The 23,164-nt window shown below is 44.9% G+C and overlaps 1 protein-coding gene across 1 annotated transcript in view; it reads right to left on the bottom strand.

Moving 5' to 3' along the window:
• Positions 1-3,753: 3,753 nt before the first annotated feature.
• tox3 (TOX high mobility group box family member 3) overlaps positions 3,754-23,164 on the bottom strand; it is a 33,070-nt gene continuing 13,659 nt past the window's right edge. The window contains exons 2-7 of the mRNA XM_062561832.1: positions 19,398-19,466; positions 12,610-12,861; positions 6,258-6,521; positions 5,936-6,166; positions 5,729-5,809; positions 3,754-5,486 (exon numbers count right to left, since the gene is read on the bottom strand). Of these exons, the coding sequence (XP_062417816.1) occupies positions 4,599-5,486; positions 5,729-5,809; positions 5,936-6,166; positions 6,258-6,521; positions 12,610-12,861; positions 19,398-19,466 (1,785 nt within the window). The 3' untranslated portion in view covers positions 3,754-4,598. The remainder of the gene's footprint in view (positions 5,487-5,728; positions 5,810-5,935; positions 6,167-6,257; positions 6,522-12,609; positions 12,862-19,397; positions 19,467-23,164) is intronic.

Raw genomic sequence — 23,164 nt, 5'->3', positions numbered from 1 at the left:
TACACTGACAATACACATTACGATCCACACGACATTGTAACATTCGGAGTGAGGCGTAATACTCTGAGACAAACCAGCTCCTCATGTGCTCACCGCTGTTATTCTTATGGGGACAACTGCTGCTAATAAAGCGTTTTTTTCTTCGGGCTTCAGATGTTTCGACAGCAGCAGGATGTAAGCAAGCCCGTCCGTCCTCATTCGTGACTGCACAATGCACCGTTAAACAAGTGTGTTTACTAAAAAGTGTATCACATTTTATATTGCATTATTTGAGTTCTTATCAATATTGATTCCGCGGCTCATGAGCCAGGTACAGAGGCATCTCAATGACTTATTTGCTAACGTCTCGAAACCACAAAAAGGTTTGTTTTCCATCATTGCGTATTTCAGATGCATGTCAATCCTGTGATTGTGATGACATACTGTTAAGCCTTCACAGGAAATAGGCTTATTTACAGTGATTAAAGAGCTGCAGCACCGCCTCAGGCCTTATTGAACAGCAGCATCGGTCGATGCGGTGTGTGGTTTTCTGTTTGTCTTTATGAGAATTGTGTTGGTATAGCGGGCTGACACGGGTCAAAAGACTGGCAGATCAGATCCACAATAACAGAAGTCTACAAAAGAGGGGGCTTAGCCTAATGGCTGAGGCGCCGCGTCACCAAGGCAACACCATTGAGCAGAAATCCAGGGATGGAAAACGCGTGTGTATGTGTGAGTTTGGATGTTGCGCGTGTGCCTGCGAGATGAAAAAGACAGAGAGGGAACAAAAGACTGCAAATGTGCTTATTGGTGCCGGGGCTCATATTTCCTGCATAATAACAAACCTGTACTTCTTGCTACTATTTAATTGAACAGAACGATGCACCATCTTGTTTTCACTGAGCTAAGAGAGGTGAATAGTAATGGTAAACAAATACAAATAACAGAATGATTTTTGTGAAGCTATCATAATATTTAAACTGCCCCCCCTCCCCCCCCCGCACCCCCCCTTCCCGTATGTACCGCTAGCGGAGCTCGGCGGCATCGTCTGTGGCACTGCTTTTAGTCCGGCGGGTCAAAGGTTCTCTAAACAAGCGTTACCATTGGTCAAGGATGTCAACAGTCCAGCCAGGCCTACTACAGAGCAGCCAACGCGCCCCCCCAACCCCCCCAAACAAAGTCCACTATTCATCCCGGAGGTCAATAGCTTCCTTTACAAAAGCTCATCATGGCAAGGTCAAGAATTCCTTAAACAGAGTCATCCATTTGATTCCTAACCAAAGACACTGGACTTGTAGGGTCAGTTTGTCTCTGCGCTCAGCAGCAAACAGGCCGCCTTTTTCTTTCTGTTTCTTTCTTTTTTTTTTCCCAAGGAGACAAAGTTTAGGTCCTGCATCTGCAACCAGAGTCCAGACTGTGAGATTGGCTGCAGCGTGGGTCCGACGGTCAGATGGTCAGTGTCAGCAGGGCTTTTGTTTTTTTCGCTCACATTGTGCGTGTGCGATCAACGGGAAAACAACAAAAGAGCCAAATAAATCATTAAAATACAGAATCCCTCGGCCTCCGCATCTGACTCCTTAGTCATCCTCGGCACGGTGCCGAGCCGCTGACCTCCGCGGGGAGGTGTAGGACAATTAGGTCACCTCGTGATTGCATTACTCGAATGACATTTTAATGTCATAGTGTCCTTCATCAGCGTTTTTTTAATGATAAGGACGGGAAAAAGGGAGAGCGTTGATGGCCTCGTGCTTCTATGACAATATCATGTTACACTCTTGGGAAAAAAAAAAACAAAAAAACATTTATCTTTATCTTTAGCACATACAACAACGGGCAAAGTCTACAGCACGAAGCGGTGGACTTTATTTATTCAGCTATTCAAATTACACCAGTCCCCATTATAGGAGGAACAGTGTGTTATTCTTGTAAAATATGTGTGTGTGTGTGTGTCTAGCAATGTTTTGAAAAAATATCTGTAACCTTTTTATTGCAGAGCCCCATAACTCTAACCCTGTCTGCGAGTTATTTGTACACACAGTGACCGCGGTACTGAGGGGTTATGGAATAACAAGGAGCGCCATGCATTATTAATGGACTCTGCTGTGAATCTGTTCAGAATAATAACAGCGATTTCCCAGAGCCTCATTACTGTGTGTTTTTAACGCAAGTGTTTGGTATCCATGGACAACCACTCTGCACATTCTCCTCTTCTCCCCCCCCCCGTGTTAACATTCAGGTCATGCATGGCACTTGCTGTTTTTAATTTTCATTTCATCATAAGCACTTTAAGACGGTTGCCAGTGCTTATTTGCAGTTTTCCTGCAGTCCCCTTCACTCAGGCTTCTGACAGGACAGATGCTGTAATTAATCAGGGCAGAGAATTGGGCATCGTTTGCATGCCGGGCCGAACAGAGCCAATCACGGCACCTCAGCCCAAATTAGTAAAATGCTTTCTTAAAAACTGACCGATTGAAAAAAAAAAAGCTGGTTTCACAGGAGCAGATTCTCTCTCCTGGTTTGTAACTAACATTGAGCCATGTCTGAAATGTTTCAGCTGCCTTTGGAATAAAAAGGCCCTTCTCTGGGCCACTGGATTCACAGCCTATTGTGAAGATATGATAATTATTGTTTGCCTGCCTTCCCTCCCCCGCTCGCCATTTTATTCAAGGGAGCTCTGCAAAACTCCCGGGGGTGTCTTGGAAATGAAGCGATTTTGAAGGGAGTAAGAAAGAGGCAGAATCCAATGCACTGGTGTGTGAGAAGGGGACCGTTATTGAGACAAGTACCAGTTACAGTACATGCTGACCTTGTCCAGTATTGACACTATTATTATTATTATTTTTTTTACACATAGTTACAAAGGACTTCCATTCAAAGCACTTAGAAACAGCACACACTATAATGATGCTCTGATGAATGCTGGTGTACCACTGCAAATTATATTGTTCTCTCATAGAAACGCATTAAGGACCGACTGCTAGGGATATTTATTCATTTTCAACAGCTAACAAGGCGACATTGAGAAATATTTTGGAAATTATGGCTAACAAAGTTTTTGAAATGAACAGATTGCATCAAATAAATTTTTGTGATTGATAGTTTAATTTTGAACAGAGACACAAAGAAATATATAATACTTCATACAAAATTATGGCTACTATCATATTAGTGATGGAATGTCTCTGGATTCGTCTTCATGGCCGAGCAAAAACTCCAACATTAAATTACTTTTCCTATTTGTGAGGTGAAAAACAACCTTTCCGTACCGATATGCGTTTACTCTATGGACAGTTTTCAAAAGCAGTTGGTTTCGTAAGCAAAATACAAATAAAATGAATCGCTGCAATTGTAACTCATAAAAAAAGTATAAAAGAGCAGAAATGCACTATGTGATATAGCAATCCACAGGTCGTTTAACAATGTTTTAATTAAAGCCTCACATATTAAAACTTTACAACATGTGATATGAAAAATGTACAACAATTTTTTTTTCCAGGGACTCTGTACAGCCGGCAAAAATAACTCCGATGCCTTTTTCGAATTGGCTTTGGCAGTGCAAGAAACTGGCTCTGCTAGTTTTCTTTTTTTTTTCCTCTTTTAAAACGATGACGTATCAAGGAACAGAGTAAAAATACATTAATCCCCAAACCGTCGGCCTTGACATTTGCTTTTACCATAAAATATCCCCTTTGTTACACAAAATAAAAACATAATTTAATTGTTAAACATCTGAAGTAAAAACAAATAGAATAAAGAAGATCCTTTTTTGGGGGGGGGTGGGGGTTCCAGGTACACGCTTTTGGGCAAAATGTACGGGATGCGCGAGGTCTCATCTCTCCTCGCTCTACAAAACATGTACAGCAGATTACAGCTACAGCTGGAAAACGTGATGGAATAAATGATCTATGGCCGTTTCCGTCTCAGTCCGTTCAGTCATTCATTCATAGAGTCACTGTGTCACTACGCTTTTGTATTTTCCGTCCCCTTTCTCTTCAAGACATTTTTCTACATTTGTGACGTGATTTAAATGTGTCGACACATCAGCGGGCCTCCGACCCGGGATGATTTGAAGAACCATTTTCCTCTGAGCCGTTGTTGAACAGTTACATCTGCGATGGGTGAAGGAGAGTTTTGTTGATTACTGGCCAGTGAGGCAACAAAGATTGATGTTTGTGTGTTACTGGGTTCCAGCAGATATCCTCTGAGTCACTCAGTCCAGGTAAAAGCTGATAGAAATCCTTTAGTTGAGACGTATTCAAACGGACAACTCTGGCCTCATAAATAAAGCTTTCTTGTTAAATAAAACAGGGAAAGACAAGTCTTTTAACATTTTGTGCGCCCAGTCAGTTTAAATTGACAACCGAAAGACCGCACAAACAAACAAACACTGGGAGCTCGCCTTGTCGGGCTTCCGTCGTAGCTCAGCCTATTTTATAGACAAAAACCCAGCCAACATGTTCACCCCCTGTACACACGTGTGCATATCCCTCTATAACAATGGACAAGTTCTTTGTATAACATTCTAAATCTTTCACACTTTTTAAGTGCAACGTAGAAAAGCAACGGGGCACGATGCTTTTATTCTATTCCTCTTCTGGGAGATAGGACTTCCATTTGGCTCAGTAAATGCTGACTTGGGACAGAACCTGGGTGTGGGCCTGGATCTGGGAGGGGTGTGGCTGCTGCTGTTGGGCCGGCTGGGGGCTGCCGAGCGATGCAGAGCCTCCCACTGAATGGGGGGTACCAGGAGAGTGCTGGGGTGGGGAACACTGGGACTGGTGCTGCTGCTGCTGCTGCTGCTGCTGGAGATGTTGAATCTGCTGCTGGTGCAGCTGATGCTGCATCTGCATGTGCTGCATCTGCATGTGTTGCTGCTGCTGTTGTTGTTGTTGTTGATGCTGTTGTTGTTGATGCTGCTGCTGTTGTTGATGCTGATGCTGTTGTTGATGCTGCTGTTGGTGCTGTTGTTGTTGTTGTTGGTGCTGCTGCTGCTGCATGTGGTGCTGCTGCAGCTGTTGTTGGAGGTGGTGTTGGAAATGCTGATGCTGCATCTGCTGCTGGATCTGCTGGTGATGCATCTGCTGCTGCTGCATCTGATGGTGCTGGAGATGCTGCTGCATCTGCTGCTGCTGCTGGAGCTGCTGCATCGCATGCTGCTGCACCGGTTGCATCGGTGGGCTCATCTGAGAGACCGCTGTGGACTGGGCACCCGCCACCATGCCCCCTCCGGCACCCATCTGGCTGAGCAGCTGCGGCGACATCCCAGAGGACATGTTCTGGTGGGAGACCGTGACCGAGGTCACGATCTGATTGCCCCCTAGTCTCATCTGCAGAGGTTTCGGGGCAATGGCCCGTGGTAGGGCTTGTTGGAGGGCCTGGGCCGCTGATGACATGGAGGGGTGCTGGTTGAGAGGCGAGGGCAGCACCAGGCCGGGGGACAGGCTGGTGGAGGCCAGGGTCTGCTGTACCGAGCGGATGGTCTGGGCCTCGGCAGATTCTGCTGCAGCCTGGATGGTGGAAACAAAACATCCAAACTTATCTACAAAGCCGCAGTTTTCCCCTCGAAAAAGGTGCACTGTAAAGTTTCTGGACATCAAATGGCTTCAGTTGCTTTTCCCCATTAAAAAAAAAAAAAGTTTCCTACAACCTCACAGTACACAGTGTAATACTGACAGGAATCCTGACAAAGTGTAAATCAACTTTTCTGTCAAATTCACATATTTTTCATGTGAAAGGAAGGGTGTCTCACCTTGGAAACCAGGCTAGCGCGGTATGCGGCAAGAGCTTTTAAATATTCTTTCTTGGCAGCTTCTGTTTTGCTTTTGTAAACCTGTAATGAGACAAAGTTACACGTAAGTGAAAAAATAAAGCTTCCTATCAATTAGAGATTGTTCCTTTTGTATACCGAGTACATTGCACATACGTACAATCATTGGCTAACATTTATTTGTAGTACCTGCTTCTGCTCCTCTCCCAGACCGTCCCACATAGAGGCCACGATCTTGGACACTTCTCCAAAGGTGGCGTTGGGATTCTGACCCTTGATGGCGGCCTGGGTGTCTCTGAAGAACAGCGCATAAGCAGAGACCGGCTTCTGAGGCTCATTGGGGTCCTTCTTCTTCTTTTTCTTAGGAGTCTTGGGCTTCTTTGCGGGATCCACGGGAGCTGGTCGCTTCTCTCCAATGACCTGCGATAATCGAGAGAAGGAACTTCAGCAAAAAAGGTTGATTACGTCAACTGTTTAATTCCCCACAGATATGAATTCCAACTTTGCTCACCCTGGTGCCTTCGTCCTGGTCGTCTTCGTTGATGGAGCTGGAGGGAGACGGCGTGGCCGACTTGCTGGCAGGCGGTGACGGGGAAGTGTGTGTGATGTTGGGTCCTGCCATGTTTAGGCTCAGCTGCGCACTGAGTTGGGATTGGTTGATGGTGGTCAGCTGATTCCGCGATAACATCCCATTGGGGCTGTTCATGCTGATGATGGACTTCATCACCATGGCTGGGTTGGCTGGGTACTGGCGATGATGGCCCGGTCCAACGTTCTGGGAAGGAATGGATACAAAAGCACTTTGTTAAGAAATGATAAACATTATAGTCGAGTTATCCGTTTCCTTCTGCTGCTTGGACTTGGACCTCATTCCTCCAGCTCAGAGACATCTCTGTATTCACAATGACACCCCACTGGCCACTGCACAAAAACTCATGACGCTGTATCTCTGTACTAGAGAGGAAATCGGGTCATTGGATTTTGCGGATTGTCATGTAAGCAGATCACATGACCCTTTGTCCCGGCCCGGGTTGTCCATGTCTCCATTACAGGCATGATAAATGATCCCTGCACCCGAGGTGCCAACTTTATAAGACAGTAATAGATGGCCACGGTACTCGGTTGATTCATTTCTAAACTCTATTGTATGGAAATCTGTGACACATCGTTTGAGTGGCCGGTCCCTGCAGGGGAACAGTGGACGCTGTGGTACATAACTTCAAATGAACAATAAACTACAATAAACGGACTGTTCGACTCGCAGTTTGAATGCAGTCGAGTTTGAGGAGGCCGGAAGCCTGTCTGCTTCAGGGTAACAGTTAGATTATAGCTCCTAGACCCTTTTCATTGATCATGTTTGAGTCCAAGAAAGAAAAAGAAAGAAGGCGCAGCTATATAATCAACTCTATAAATTAACTGGAAGAAGGCATGGTGCTTAAGGGCTTTGGACGCGTCCCCTCACCTCTACCACAGGGCACACAATGTAATAACGCTTTCCAAAGCGCTTTCTTTTCCCCTTTGAAAACATTCGGTTCCTGAAGGAGGCTCTGTAAAAGGTGCATGCAACATGTTTGCATTGATTGTGGCGAGGATGACATTACAAGGACTGCCAGCTCCCCAGAGGGAAGACTGATCAGAGAGCAAGCAGAGCTGACATGCAACACAGCAACACAACTGGAAAGGTGATTTGTTCTCCCTGGCTACATCCATTGGGTATTCAGCAGCACAAACTCAATCCCTCCCAACATCAACACATCATGAACCCACACACCTGGCTTTATTGAAAGAACCTTGCGAGTGTGCGTCTGCTAAAACAATATTGCGACACCACTGCTGACAGAAACATATTGGATCTGCAATCTAATTCTTCCTCGAACGCCATGTCGACTGCTTATCATAAATACAATCTATGAAGTGAGGGCGGATGGATATTATTTACATGAGCGGGGTAGATTCTGCGAAAGGTGCAGCCCGGAGGTGGGGGAGAAATTGAAGGCATATTGTATTGATGCTTCAAAAACATGGAAGCTCTCAGTCTTCCCGCAAATAAAAGCTGCAATAAACAAGCCTGCGACCGAATGACTGTGATTTACATATCCGCGACACGGCATGTTCCAAGTGCTATTGTCATCTTCATTACTGGGAACACGATGGCTCGCAGTTGGCCCTCTGCTCGCTGCGAACATCAAAGACGCACACACTGAGCTCATTAGTCGTGGCCATCTGTATAATAACACTTTTGCCGAATCCCAATGATGCAGTTTTGACTTAGAGCAATGGCCCGTTCTGCCATTTGTTTGGAATATGGTGATTCCGTCTGAATGGCCTTTGGATGTGGTGCATTTAAAAATATATATTATATATATTATATATATCCATTGATGACCACAGTTAAACACTTACTCATGTCCCATTCAACAAACAGCCTGCTAAATGTCTTATTTTATAACATATTACAGAAATAGCTGGAGTAGCAGTCATTTTCACACTGTCTAACACAACAATGACAGTGAGAGAAATGCCAGCATCAGCACGCCTGATGTGAGTGAAAAGATAACAGCTAATAACACGGTGGAAGAAATAATCTAAGGTAACATTTGCCTTGATTGTGAATATGAATCCGGTACTGGGATGTTTATTTATGTGCTTCTACACTCTCATTTGCATTTTGATTGCAGTATTGTCAGCAGTCACAGCAGACATCTAACTAGATATGTTGATAGTCATCGTAAATCTGCAAAGAAGTCCTTATCTTGAGTACACAGTGGCCAGATGTGCGCGTGTGTGTGCGTGTGTGTGTGGAGGTGTGCTTTCTGCCGTGGTGTTTGTACGGTCAAACAAGCTGACATCTACTCACAAATCAATACATGTGTTTTTTAAATGTAAATTCATTTTGTAATTCGGTTGCTTTTAATCTGAAAAAGCGGCACAATGCCTTTGACTGTGTGCTGCAAAAAGAAGCTGGTTTTGAACGTTATTGTTGGCCTCATCCACACCCAACAAAGCAAACACTCCACGCAGAGCCACATAAAGTGTTCGGAAGACTAGCAGATGAGATGAAAAAAAAAAAAAAAAAAACCAAAAACCCCAGTGTTGACAATGTGTGAAACCTTATCCACAATAAACACGGGCCAATAAACACAGCAGCAGGACAAAAACAACATTATGCATCCACCAAGTGATAACAATCTTAACACCGAGGCTGAAGTCTGTTCCTTAAGATATTGGAAATCAGAATTAAAGGAGAATTTATGAACAGTGGCACCATGTACTGAGCTGTAACAGGCTGAAAAGAATGTTAACAAGTTCAATTTCCATTCAATCAATGCCAGAGCTCTTGGAAATGTACCATGGCAGGAGAGGGGTAAAATCATCTATATGGTAATTATAAGGATGAATCCCCTAGTAACTTTCGCCAGCATGAAAGGTCAGTCCTATTAAAGATAGTTTATCAGTGCTCTGCACATATTCCTTTACTCGCCTTCTAAATGGGTACACCATTTTATTTTTTTCCCCTCCATTTTCAGCAACCTGCTGAAGTCTGTGCTTAAGCCAAATGAGAAAAATGGAATTTTGAATGCGGTAAAGGCTATAATAGCATGAAGATAAATTGTTTTTCTTTCCCCTGGCTGCCCTGTCTCAGTCAAACACACTTCTCTCTCTGTGGTGTTCAGACTCAGTCCATTTATCTTCCCAACCTCTAACCCCCCCCACACTTAAAAACAGATCTTTCTCCCCCACTCCCCCTCAGATTGGGAGGCCAGTAGGTTCCCTCCCCTTGGTCTGGTACAGCGACTGACCCATACCCTTTTACACAATTTCTCCTGGTGCATTATGGGTATTTAAAACTTGTCCGACATGACATCATTTCATTTTGAGAGCTGCCTGAGAAAAGTAAATTACAGAATCAATCATGCAGAAGGTCAAGCCGAGACTTCATTACAAGTATTGCATGCCTGCACGAATATCTTTCATTTCTGACTGACCCAATATGTCACAATAGCCGTCTGTCGAGGGAGAAAAGAAAAAAGAACCTAGCGAGTGGAAGAAAAAAAAAAGAAGAAAAATCCACTCTCTTAAATTGATGTACAACTCATGTCAGTGCTTCTCGGCTTGGAAGGGAGATAAGAGGGAAGCGTAGAAAAACATGCTTTCTGCATCGCTGCCCATATGTTCCATTTGATTCAAGATATAGTGGTTTCTGACTATTCAAAACCCAGCGCATTATACACCGGCATTCTACACCATGTCATGCCATATCAAAACCAAGTGAACAACAAACTGCAAATCTCTTTCCCAAGTCTCACTTTCATCGAGTATGTGACGCGTGCTGTCCACACAGACTTTGCAGGTTTGCTGCCGTAGAACCAATGACATGCGCCACAGCCAGTCGCTAATGAAACACATGAAATGCATCACCGCATGGCGGTAAATGTAATAAGACGGGACGGCTCATTTCTCCCCCATATATTGAAATTAATAATTTTGTAAGTTTCAAATGCAATCGGGGAGGATGTCTCTGTGCACATTTCTGTGTCTAGAAAAGCCTAAAGTGTGGTGAAGGCACCAGGTGTTTTTTGAAATAGAAGCCAGAGACCCTTGCTGTGCAGCGGGAAGAAAATCGAGAAGAAATTGTGAATAAAGCAATACTGGCAGCTCCAACTCCAGTACTATTTGGCACTATTGAGATTCAATCACAAATCAGGAGGACACATGCTGGGAGACAGAAATGAGAGTCAGAAGCTTGTTAGGAGAGCAGATTAAATAAATAATGACTTTGGATTCATGGCTTTCCAGGCACATTGCAGCTGAGAAAATGTATTTCTCTTTGTAGGGGCCCGGCATCTGTGGCCAATTTGCAAGACATACGCTAAACATTATGGGGAGAGGAATTAACAGAACACTTGGCGAGGCAATGACATGGAAGAAGCTTTTGAAAATAGCCCAGGTATATTCACTGCTTGGGTTTCTCATTAAGTTCTGATAAGGAGACAGGCTTCCACACACACACTAATCATTCTCCACCAGTGAGCTTGCATAAAGGAAGAAAACCAAGACAAGTGTTTGGGAAATGTGAGCATGGCGGCTTGATGAAAAATGTAATTGCAATAGTGCACGGTTTATTTGTTTGCCCCCGCAGCCATAACAAATACCACAGAATGTAATCATGTATATAAGGTTGTCATTCCTTTATCAGTGTGCTGACATAATGACAAAACACCCCTCTTAGGGCCTTTGTTAATCTTTGTCTCTGTATATAGAATGCGCTGCAAACGGCACCCTTACTCCTCCCGTTCAAAAGTTGCGCTCAAGAAAACAGTCGATGAGGAGAATTTCAAAAAAGAAAAAAAAAAAAACATTGTAAGGAGACTTTTAGGGATCAATCCCATTTACGGGAGAAACGAGTGGGCCACCGCGAGCTACAATGTGCGATGACTGATAACAAGTGAGCGGTGTGCCGACGACAAAGCCACGAGGCAAGGAGCAGAAGCCCACATTCTCCCCTCACTTTTTAATAGTCTCCACACAATCAGAGACATGAGCCATGCAAATGGTGTTAAAGAGGAATAATGTTTGAGAATCAAATCTAATCCTCCAGCAAGTTGTGAGAACAGTCAGGAACGTAATTGTGTCAAGGTTTCCGTTTCTTCCAGATGTAGAGAGCTTAACTGACCATGAAATGAAAATTCTTCAGGCAAAAGCCTTCCGGGGCTCACTTACTGTATGCGCCAGAGATATTTTAAAAGCAGCAATTATTTTACATGCCAGCAGCATGAAAGCGAGTAAAGGAGCAGTAAATGGTAATACCCCTTTCATTATGGAATGTAAATAAATATCTCTAATAACAACGTCATTCAACAAAGGGGGAGGAGGTGGTCTAAAATAAATTAAATGTACTCAGATTTCTCATGGCGCCGCTTCTCGAAGTGATGCGTTTTGTGGTTCGGCATCAACATCCTCACATCTCCTTTCACTGTCCTTTCATTTCCCCTAAATGATTCTTCCATTTGTATAATAGGTCTGTAAGACAACTACTCAGCCAGTGACATTTCTGTTCTTCCTCCTCAATGCTTCTATGATTGTGGCATTTGAAAATGCCTTTTGCAGCCCAATACACCAATCTCTCAATCTATGGCGTGACTCAACGTGAAGAGAGTTGAGGAGAAAAGGAGGATTAAGCTAAAAGTGGGGGGTTATTCTATAAAACGAAGACAAAGCTGGTCCTAAACTTCAAAACAAAGCACGTTTCTTTTCCCGAAGACCCCGTGTGACATTGGACAGAAGCATGCATCAGCACTTACAACAGACAAGGGGCTTCTGGAGGCAACATGAATTAAATATGAGAAACGGTGGCACTTTTGGGTGCCATTTTCACCGTCCTTCTGGACCTGAATGGGCTTTGTACTCCGACACCTGTGATCAATTCCATCGGCTGACCTCACACACACACACACACACACACACACAGAGACAGAGATCACTCCCTCTGTGTGCTTTGAAAAAAAAAAAAAAAAACTCCGTAAGTAACATAATATCATGACATTTACTTAATATGATCATATTCCTCCCGTGTTGTGAACACAGCCAGATGCTGTGCCAGATGCAGGGACAGGGAACAGGAGGCATACAAAAAAAGTGCTTATTTAAGGACTGTACACTCCGGCTATCAGGTGGGGTCCAGCAGCGTATACTTTATAAATCATATCTTTTATTTTTGATCCATCATCAGAGACCACATCTGGACCTGCGGCTACAAGTGCGACGCGTACCAGAGCAGCACTACTGCAGGTGTCTCTGGGTGTTGACGCATGATAACGTAAAAAAACGTCTCGATTGGCCCGTTTACGGATAGCAGTGCTCACCACAGGTTGGCCGTTGTTGACGGACACTCCATCCTGGTCCATCATGTTGCGTGAGATGGTGATAGAGGGAAGGTCCAGGCTCTGAGGGGGGAACTGGGGGATTAAGTGACCCCTGTGAGGAACCGGAGGCTCTGGCATTGCTGGGAAGGGTGAGTCCGCATCGGATAGACCCAGACCGGACTCCGTCTCAGGCGGAGGCGTAATGGGTGGAATCTCAAACTCCTCGTCTCCCAAGCTGGGTGTGTGAAAAGTCTGCAAGGAAGAGGAAAATAGTGAGATCCAGCAGCACAAAACAGGCAGGAAACATTCTCTGCGGTGGGCCTTATCTAACATGCCGGGAGGAGAACCTTCAGGGATTAAATCGGACAACTATTTTTGAGACAGAGAGAGTTTGGGCCGAGTGGTAACGCACTTGTCTGTAAGTGCACTAGGACGTAAAATTTCCTAAACCCATTAAACGCCACTTTGAGTGAAAAAAATTAGGAAAAAGGGCGAGTGCAGAGGAAGACGTCAAAAGCAAAAGATATCAAGCGGCAATCACGGGAGGGAGAGGATACATGATAAAAGCCCTTAATCTTAGGGATGGAAGATGTTGGGTTGAAGTTCAGTGAAAATACACGTCACAGGGAGATGGGTTTAAAGAACATTTTCAAAGATTATCACGCTTGGCCAGAAGTGTTTCTTTATGTTCCCCTTGCCTGCACCCTTGAATCTGCTCATCAAACAGCCTAATCCTTCTGCTTTCCGAATTAAAGCTTTCGGTCACACTTAATTTGCTTATGCGCCGTCTTGGCGATGGCATTGTGCACCTACTCGCTTCTTGTTTTCATCCACACATCGCCTTTAGCTACTCTCCGGAATGCCCATGCATTCACAGCATCACACTGGCCGCGCTGCGGGTCCAGGGTGCATGTATGCGGACACGATTTTAACTGCTTGCACCCTGCGTGCGCCAAGAGGCTACGATGAAACACAACAACGCAACCACTAAGTTGATCTTCAGGTTGATCTCATGCGCTTCTTTATCATCCTCAGATCACTTCCACGGTATTGTTTTCAGACTTTCCTGCAGCGGCCGCGTCACCGGTTTCAAATGCGTTGTGCGATCCTTGCGGGAAGCAAAGTAAACAGGAGGTAAATAGGTATTGACAGCATTTCCAACAGGCACCGAAGGGGCTGCCGCGTGGCGGCATCACAATTCCACACACCTGCTTTTCATTTTCAACCGCACCAAGGTTCCTGGAGATGATCATGCCTCACTTTCTGAGATAAACCCTGCTTCTTTGAAAGGGGAGCTCGTCCGTATTCGCTCATGTGGCGACATTACGTCACCTCGGCACGTGTTAAGCATCATCGCTTGGCACAACCCATGGGAATCCACCTCCTGGCCTAACAAACCTCAGACCCATACACCTGATATAGGAGAGTTGCTTGATCTGCAAGCAGAGCACGCCATGGTCCACTACAAAGCTAACCAGGCGTGGCCGCCATGTCCTCCACTGCTCTGTCTTACTGTCTCCATTAGGGTACGGGAGAACAGAGGGGAGACAACGGAGGCAATATGCCACCAAAGCCCTTGATTAGGGAGTATTAATGTGTCCCCTGTTTGCTTTAGCACACAAGACACTTGAAACCAATTCATTGCCTACTCAGGGCAGCTGTCTTGACAAGAACTGATGAATTCCTGTGGCAAAGGGAGCAAAACGAGTTCCTTCTTTTTCTCTCTCCCTTCAACCGCTACACTTTTCAGTGCTTGTTTCGTGGCTAGAGAATCAGTTCTCCTTTCAAAAGGAGCTGAGGTTATATTCATCACAGCCCCATGGCCTCTGGCTCGCAGAGTGCCGGATAAATCACGAGCGCCTTCAGTAGCAACCATTTACTAGGAGTCCTCTGCTGTCATATTAAGCTTCAGTCCGCTCAAAAGCCTGCAGAACTTAGTTCACAATAATGCCTCTTCGGCAGCATGTGAATCAAAAGCCAGTGCATATAAAACTATATGCATACAGTATGTATAAAAAACAAAATGGCCATGAGTCATGGACAGAGAGGTCCAGTAAGCACATTGGAAGAATCAGAGATCGTTTTATCATCACCGTCTTCATTCATCTTTTTCAACGCCCCCAGCAGACCGCTCCCCAACCTCCACACCCGCTTTGAGATCTATGGACCCGTCTGTATCCCATCATGCAGCGATGTCACATCCCGTCTTGATCTTGCCTTGTCCAGTACCTACAGATACGCTGCACCGGATGACCTTAAGCACATTTATCCACATAAGCTCTTGCAGGAATGCTTTTGAGGAAGGGAACATATCACTTACAAGTCTTGCACTGTATACTATAAATACTAGGGTAAAGGCTGGTGCAATGTGGCTTTAATTACACAATTCATTTTCTCACTTATTTATTACTCAATTACAAAGACTGGTTTGGGATTTGAGATGTCAAAGAAGACTGTTGCCAGAGGCGAGCTCCACTTTTCTTGTAAGAGGGCAGCCAGAGGCCCGACTATGACCTTTAAGCAAAACGCAGACATGCACTTGGAAGGGAAGAATGCTTGTGTCTATTATCGGCTAAACAAAAAGGAAGAAGATGGAAACAGACAGAAAAGATCAGTATCAGAGAGCTAGCTTGTGTGCATTGCATCGCTTTGTTAATGATGAAGCAAATTAGCATCTGTACCAGGGCCCCTGATAATGGAGACATGGCGTTTGTGTCTCTTGTGAGGTTTGGGGGGGGGGGGGGGGGGGGGGGGGGGGATGTCAACTGTCATAGAAGAAAGGGCTATCTCCTCAGGGTAGAGGAGCCAGATTTAACTGGAACCCACAAGAGTGTTACAGTGTCGCACACTGTCTAGTGTCATTTCACATAGAGCCACTCCAATTCTTCACCAGGAGCGGCTTAGGGTGCTCTGATCGGAGATTAGGAGATGCACAATCCACTTTCTTTGCATCACCAGCCTGATTATCCATTTAAATTGTTCCGAAAGGCTCAGCCAAGTGCCAAGCCAGATGCTGGCATGGGATGTGCAGGCATGTACATGTTAAAGGGTGGGCAAGGGACAGCCCAACACACACACACACACGCACACACACACACACACACAGAGAAAGATGTTTGTGTGTCTTTCCATTGGCAGCGACGGGGGCCAGCGGTATGAGGGCAGAGCAGTGCTTGTAACAGAGAGGCCTGATGAAGCCAGCATGGGCACACTGAGCGGGCCTATGTGAAATCAACAGTGCTCAGGGGTAAACCCGAAATGATCTAAACTGCACTGCCTTTTCTTTCTCATAGTCTATATTCCGCCTGGAAAATAGTATTGAATAGTGGGGTTGATCTAGTGTGAGGCGATAAACAATCCTCCCCTGATAGTTAATAGCAATCAGAATGACATGATGCTGCACTGCAGTGGATACCAAATAGTGAGACAGAAATCCAAAATGCAGAGTCTTCAGCACAGCAGTGCTTTGAGCTTAATGCTGACGTCAGCCTGCTAACCTGCCCACAATGACAATGATAACATAGTGTGTGAGCGTGCCAACATTCCCATAATGAGCCATGAACTCAAAGCACAGATGTGGCTGATCCCAATGTTATATTCCCCCTGAAAGTGTTTAGTCATAATCCAAAGAATTCGACAAATGTGGTCACTTGATAGTTGACATTTCCCAAAAGATTATTTGAAATGCCTGGTGTCAGGAGGAAAATGAGTGGATTATCAAAGTCATGTTCTATCTGACAGATGTTGAAATATCTACATATATCTATATAACATATATAATATCTAACTATCCTTTGTCAAATGAGACACGGAATGAAAAGTCAGGGAAATAAAAGTAATTGTCAATCCATTATTTACTTTTCAACAAAATGGGGGGAAAAAGGAAGTTATTTTGGTATTGGTAAATTGTGGACAGACCAACATGACCATCCCTTAAAGGGAAGCCAACTGGCATGGCTAAAAGTGAGATTTGGGCGTAAACACATTAATCCTATGTGGCTTTATATCTGCATATTGTTTTACTATTGCTCTATGTAACACAATTCAACACTAAAATGATTGTTACACCAAAGGAAGCATGTAGTAAGATGATTGTGAGATGTGTATCAGTGAATTTTCCCTTCTGATATTTTATCATCATGCTGCCTTGGTGCTCTTTCAATATCAGCACAAAGAGCAAGAGAAAGCTTTTCAGGCAATATCCCCGGCCCTTCAATAAACCTAGTAATGCAATTCACAGATGCAATAACCAAGACTTGTTAAAGGCAGCAGCATGCAATTACTGAATATAATAGGCCTCCAAATCAATAGAGGCAGCATTGACTATCCAGTTTCAAATATCTAGACGGGCAGAGTGCAGCTACTCAAATGACAACATCAACCATGGCACCCCTAATCAACATCATTTCAAACTTGGATCATTTGTAGTCCATTTCTACATATTTATAGTTCATTACACGTCTCTAATTGGATTAGGAAAGTAAAGCGATACATCTGAGTGGAACACAATACTCAGTGCGTACAGTATCCTTTTTCCTGAGGGAAGCAGTCGAGCTTTCCCTGCTAGGATGTGTGCTTTACCAGGCACACCAAGGTCATCTTATCTCATCCTCTAAGTGCAGAAGGTAAACGATACAGCAGCCATCTCAACAGCAAATACAGGGCTGCCGCTGTGCAAGCATACGATACATAATGTCATTTAAATGACACGTGTTATCCCTATACAGAATGAAAAATCCATATAAATGATCTTGATCACATTGAGCAAAATAATCCAGATTGTTTTGTTTATAATCATGCATCCCTTATTAGTTTGCCAACGTTAGCCAACTAGATTTTATTTTAAAGAGGTTTTCCTGTATATAAGCTCACTGACTGTATGGCTCTACTCATGTTACCGTTATGTTTCAACATGTTTCCCTACATTGTAATTAGTCCCCACGGTGGCAGCTGTTCGCAAAAGTTATATAGTCTCACAAAATTATAGGTGTAACAACTGGACACTTGCGTTGCAATTTCTTCATGTAAAACAGGTGGCAAAAGGGCTGCACGGTTGCTGACTGTTGTCTTTCAAGCAGTTTGATTTCCGCTGACTGCCGCTAACTGAGGTTATAATACTAAGGTGGGAAAATACAAATCGTTGCATGAGGTGATGCGTTTCCAGGAGCCATGAATGTTGAAGGTAAATTAGAAAAACATTTGGAGACATTATGCGCAACTATGCAAACGCATATTAGCTTTATAATCATGCAAACCACTGAAACTGCAGGCCAAATATGTGTGCATGTGTCAGTTATAAGATAATAGCCATTCCATCAGACCTCTGTAGACCCACAAAGTAGCAGTGATTCTTCATAATAATACATAGAGGGTGCATCGGCGTATGCAAAACCCCTCTGGTTTGGATTAGAAAACAATACAATAGCTTAACAAATTTGTTTGCATAACGTTAGGGTGCTGTCAACATTGGCTGTTCTCGATGGACCCCTCGTACACTTCCTTTGCCAATGTATTCTGAGCCCAGGGCAGACACATTAAGTAGAGGAATATAGCATCACAGTAGAGAAGTGGAAGTCAAATTAACCTTCATTTATCTCTGGTTGCAACAGACAATACCGTTGGCTCCCGGAGAACACAACAACCTATGCTTAGGATGTATTATCTCTCTCTCTCCTCAGCACAATACCATCTGTGCCATAACACTGCAAACAGTTGTGCCTTTTGATGAAATGCAAATGAGGCTGGGCTAGGCTGTTTTCAAGAAGGAGGAGAAGAAGAAAAAAAAAAAAAAACTGCCCGTCCACCCCTGTTTCCTGACAGCCACAGTGGGCCCTCACAGCTGGGGGTCGGACGCTCTCCGAGAAGCTCGAGTCGGCCGTGGCCCCCGTTGCCGTGGGCCCCTCAGCAGCCCCTGGATACAGAGGACGCACCCACCGGGCGGAAATGTGGGGAGATAAATGAAGCCTCTTCCACAACGCTGCGCGGCCGCTTTGCGAAGACACGGAAAACACTTCGGCCCGAGCCTCAATGTCACGGCTGCATCCCGACTGTCCGAGTGACGTGAAGGACAGCGATGGGGTTGACCGTGACATCCATCGCAGAATTCAGGGGAGGCGTGACGCCGCTTTGTCGTTCAGTAGCGGATCAATCTCCCCTGCTGACAATGGATGAGTTTGTCCCGTTTGAACCACAGAGGATGGCGGGTATTTTTGGTGCACTTGTCTCTGATGACAGGGCAGCGGAGTGGGTGGAGGGAGGGGGGGGGGATAGAACGAGTAAATTTAGCACACCATGAGGACTAGTAAGGCTCAGGGAGGCTTTCTGAGAAACAACTGTCCCCTTCCCTACACCAGTCGCATCCCATCGGCAACGGCTCCCAGAAGTTACCATGAGGCGGTGAAGGGCGAGGCCAGCTCATCTTTCTGTGAGCTTATTGTCTTTTGAGGCTCTCGGGACGGGAGGCATTTGAGCAGGCGGGAAATAAAATGATGTTGCCTTTGACAAACAAGATTCAAATTGGAATGCATCACTGTGGAGGTCTCAGATGGCTTCGCAGCGTGAAATGCAGGGCTTTATCCTTTAGATACTCGCTGTCACTGCTGCCAATTGCAGTTCCTTAAATGGGGGAATACGCCAGAGAAATATTAAAAAGGAGTATCATGTACATGAATGCACTTGTTAAAACTCCATTGTCCTCAACTGCATTTGTATTGAGAGTATGTCTGCATTGGTTGAGTTGCCCATCTTCAAAAGAGACCATTAACATTGTAAAAAGCAGATCTACTTACATCTCCAGCAGCGAGCAGAGCACCGTTGGCCTCCGCCATGTTCATGTAGTTGTTGTTGTTGTTCTGGAACTGCAAATGAGGAGAAAAAAAAAAAAAAAACACAATCAGCCCACTAGTGTCCAGATAACATCAAGTGCAACTCGAGCTCTTCCCCTTTCATAACTGACACCTGTCCGTCAAACCGATTGTCACACTTGGCTCTGAATGTTTACACACATCCTGCCTCTCTGCCATTATTGCGACATGACGAGAGGCCTGGGGGAGGCACGGGCCATTTCAAACCAGAGTAATGAGAATCTGGTCCGGCTATTCAGCGCATATGGGATGGCAATTAGGGATATGTTTGCATCACAAAACCATCAAGTTGCAGTGGCAGGTTATTAACTTCAAATAAACGATAGAGGAGAGATACTGGGGGAAATAAGGAGGCAGAGAGGGTTGTTAATATGGCTAGAGTACATTTCTGGTTAATGGCGTTAATTTAATTCACCAATATGATTTGAAAAGGTTTTTTAAATCCATCCCAAGAATTTACCTATTCTTATTATTTCCTAATATTAGAGCTGATATCAAAGTGAAAACAGTGATACACGTGAGCTAATGTGTCAAGAAAACATTCAAAACACCAGCATGCAGGACAATTGGGTTATTAAAACCCCGCACTTTGGTCACAAATATGTTTTCACAACAGACCCCGCCCTCACAACCCACACATAGCCTGCTGGCAAAATGGCAGCCACTTCCTTTCTTTGGAGACACAGCCATGCTGACAGGTAGGAACAATGGGACATAGAATGAAGAATTATGGGCTAGCAGCTGGGCCCAGGAGCACAATGCACCTCTCTGTGAGTGAGGAGTGCAAAAAAAAAAAAAAGAAAAAGCCAGCCTGCACGACACGGAGGAGAAAGAGAGTCGCAGTGCATTCGCGTCTTCTTGAGGCTCCACCGAGGACGCCATTTAAACAAAGCTCGCCAGCAGTCGCTTTTGTGTGTTTATTACAAAGTCACTCTTAAACATTTTGAGCGACGAAGAAGTCCAATAGACCGGGAGACAGAGAAATAAATGGCTTCTTATCCAAGCTGTGGCCAAACAATAGTGGAAACAAATTAAGATCAGAGCGAACTCAGAAGTGCATTCATATATTTTCTAGCCCTTTGTGTTTTTTGCCCTTCTTCTTTTCTTCAGAGTGGTTAGTGTGCGAATGTAATTACCGAAAGAACTGCTGCTAATCAACTGCGAATGGTATCCATTAATTAGTCTGTGCCCTGGAGAGAGAGAGTGGGGAATGAGCAGCAATGTTAACAGTGTTACGCTCCAACGAGAACCCGGAGCCACAAGCTCTGCTCGCGCTCGCTGGAGCAGGTGGTTCGTGCTGTCTAGGCCCCCGGTGCCATCTTACCTGTAGATGCCCCACTAAACTAGACTGGGTGCACTAGAGGGGGAGGGGGGTTGCATGTTTGCCCAAACGCAAGTGTGTAAAAACACACTCGCACACCTTTAAGTGGGAGCCATCTGTCAATAGCTAGCGCTCCTTCACTTCCCAGCTGCGTAGAGCTTGGAGACGAGAGACGTGGCTGGGCTGCGTCAGCCAGTCGGTCGGTAATTAACCTTATGCCGGGCTTATCTCAGAAGTGTTACTTGGTCCCTCTTCTTCAAGATAACAAATTGAAGTCTCCGACATATCCCTCCTCTATTCAAGCACTGGGAACGTTGTTCAGATCGCGGGGGCCTCTGTGCAGCGCCGTCTCTCTTGTTGGTGGCCCTTTATTGACACACATTTCAACTCCATCCCTTGCCGCGTCAGACTGCTTCACGAGCATGCGAGTGTTCCTAAATCAGGAAGCAACACACTGTGAGGTATGGTTGAAATATACACGGACCTTACGTGAATCCTATTAGCTCCATTGGAGGAGACATAATCGAGTTAAATCCGAGCGCTGATTAGTGGTGTGAGACTCCCCGGTCTCTGTGAGTCATGCTTTATTGTGTTTCCTGGGCCCTTTAAGAGCAGTTTCTTATCTCCTCCGAGGACTGTGACTAACATCCCGAGAAATGTCCCCGGCCACCGCCGGTATCAATCTTCACCATTAAAAGCTGCACCGTGTCGTATCGCAGCCCAGCAGGCCGCCGCGCATGCAGCGCCAGGCTGACACACACAGATACGTTTCCTCCGACGTGTGCAGCAGTCAATTTGTAAAGCGACTCGGCATCGCAGCATGTCCACGCGGTCGGCTCTCAACCTGGGTTCTGATCTGCGTGCCCGATCGATTGGCAATTCAGTTTAAAGTTAAAATCATTACCCCTCCCCAGCGCGGTACTGTCTTCCACCATCCGTTCTGCTACCGAGGGAGAATTGAGGGGGAAGTTTGTTGCAGGCGTCTCGCTCTGCGTCTTCTTGTGAGGCGGCGTGAGAAAAGGTCTGGGCCTTTATGCGGGATCGGAATCAAGCTGATCTCTTTCTCTGAAGACGCACCTGGAGGAAAAGTTTAAACCACCTGAGAAGACGTCAAACCAAAGCCACGTGAGGTCATGTTTCCTGGTACATGTAGCAAAAATGAAAGGAATCGTTTTTCACAGTACGCCGTCTTTCTTTGCCGTTGGATCGGAGGCTGTTGGACATTTTACTTTGGAAGATGCCATCAATTAGGTCTCTATGTTTTAGGAAATTATAGACAGTTTGTCATCATGAACCTAAAAACAGAGCTTGGGTTTTTCTTCAAATGGCTCCACATGGCACAGTCACGCACCATGAAACTAAGTTTGCATATCCAACCACAATGACAAGCTTAACTATCAGAATAAGGGAAAATTTGAAAGTGATTTCACAGCTCAGAAAACGTGTATTATGTTTTTTTTTTTTTCAAGCTACACAGTCATTACGGCAGTGTTGAAAGACGGTGAAAGGCAAACTGTAGCTGGTGCGTTCATTCCTTGGGGCCAAATATATATTCAGCAAGAGTGAAAACACGGAGACGCATACAGAGCAGGCTGAAACAGCAGAATTCCTTTCAATCATTTCAGGATGAGATTATTTGAGTTTACTGCATCAGAAAACATCAGTTAACAGAAAAGCTGTCAATCACAGAAAAGTCTGCTCCCAGCCCTTTATACTCTAATCCCAAAACAATTTCAAGCCGATACTGTAAATGTATATGCTGCTATATTGTATTGAATGAAAGAAAAACACCAACCCCATTTTGGGATCTTCTGCTATATGTGGCTGTAATTTAATATTGGGTCTCCCAATTTAGAAGCACCGTTACAGCTACTGGGGCTAAGCAGCTCTCGGGCTGTACTCTGCCACCACAGTGCTGTGAGCCATGTGCCAACATCTGCATGCTCACCATGCACACGCCGAGGTTCAGTAGCTGACGCTTGACCGTTTCGTTTTAACAATGCCAACATGTCCGTCATCTGTTCTCATGTAGAAATGTTGATTTTAAGAGACAAGTAGGACCATTGCTTTGCAATCATAGCCACATGCAACACATTGTTACACAATTGTACTAAAGTACACAAAGGTTCACCGTGGCTATGTTTTCTCGTAAGGCCTTGAACTAGCAAATGCTGCCAAAACAAAGATGGTCTTATCATTTGTCATAATGGATCCAAAGCATGAGCCCAGAAGTCTCAATTCTATGAAGGTCAACATCCAACATCCCCCTTTCCCCCCCTTACTGTTGAGTCTGCTCTGTAGTCTCAAGAGCAAATCCTAAAAGAAAGCACGAGCTAAATGGGGTTCCATCTTTGATCTGGCGGGGTGCAAA

The sequence above is a fragment of the Pungitius pungitius genome, chromosome 4 (genome assembly GCF_949316345.1).
Source record: "Pungitius pungitius chromosome 4, fPunPun2.1, whole genome shotgun sequence".
Taxonomy (NCBI): domain Eukaryota; kingdom Metazoa; phylum Chordata; class Actinopteri; order Perciformes; family Gasterosteidae; genus Pungitius; species Pungitius pungitius.
This window is presented reverse-complemented; position numbering and strand designations above follow the sequence as displayed.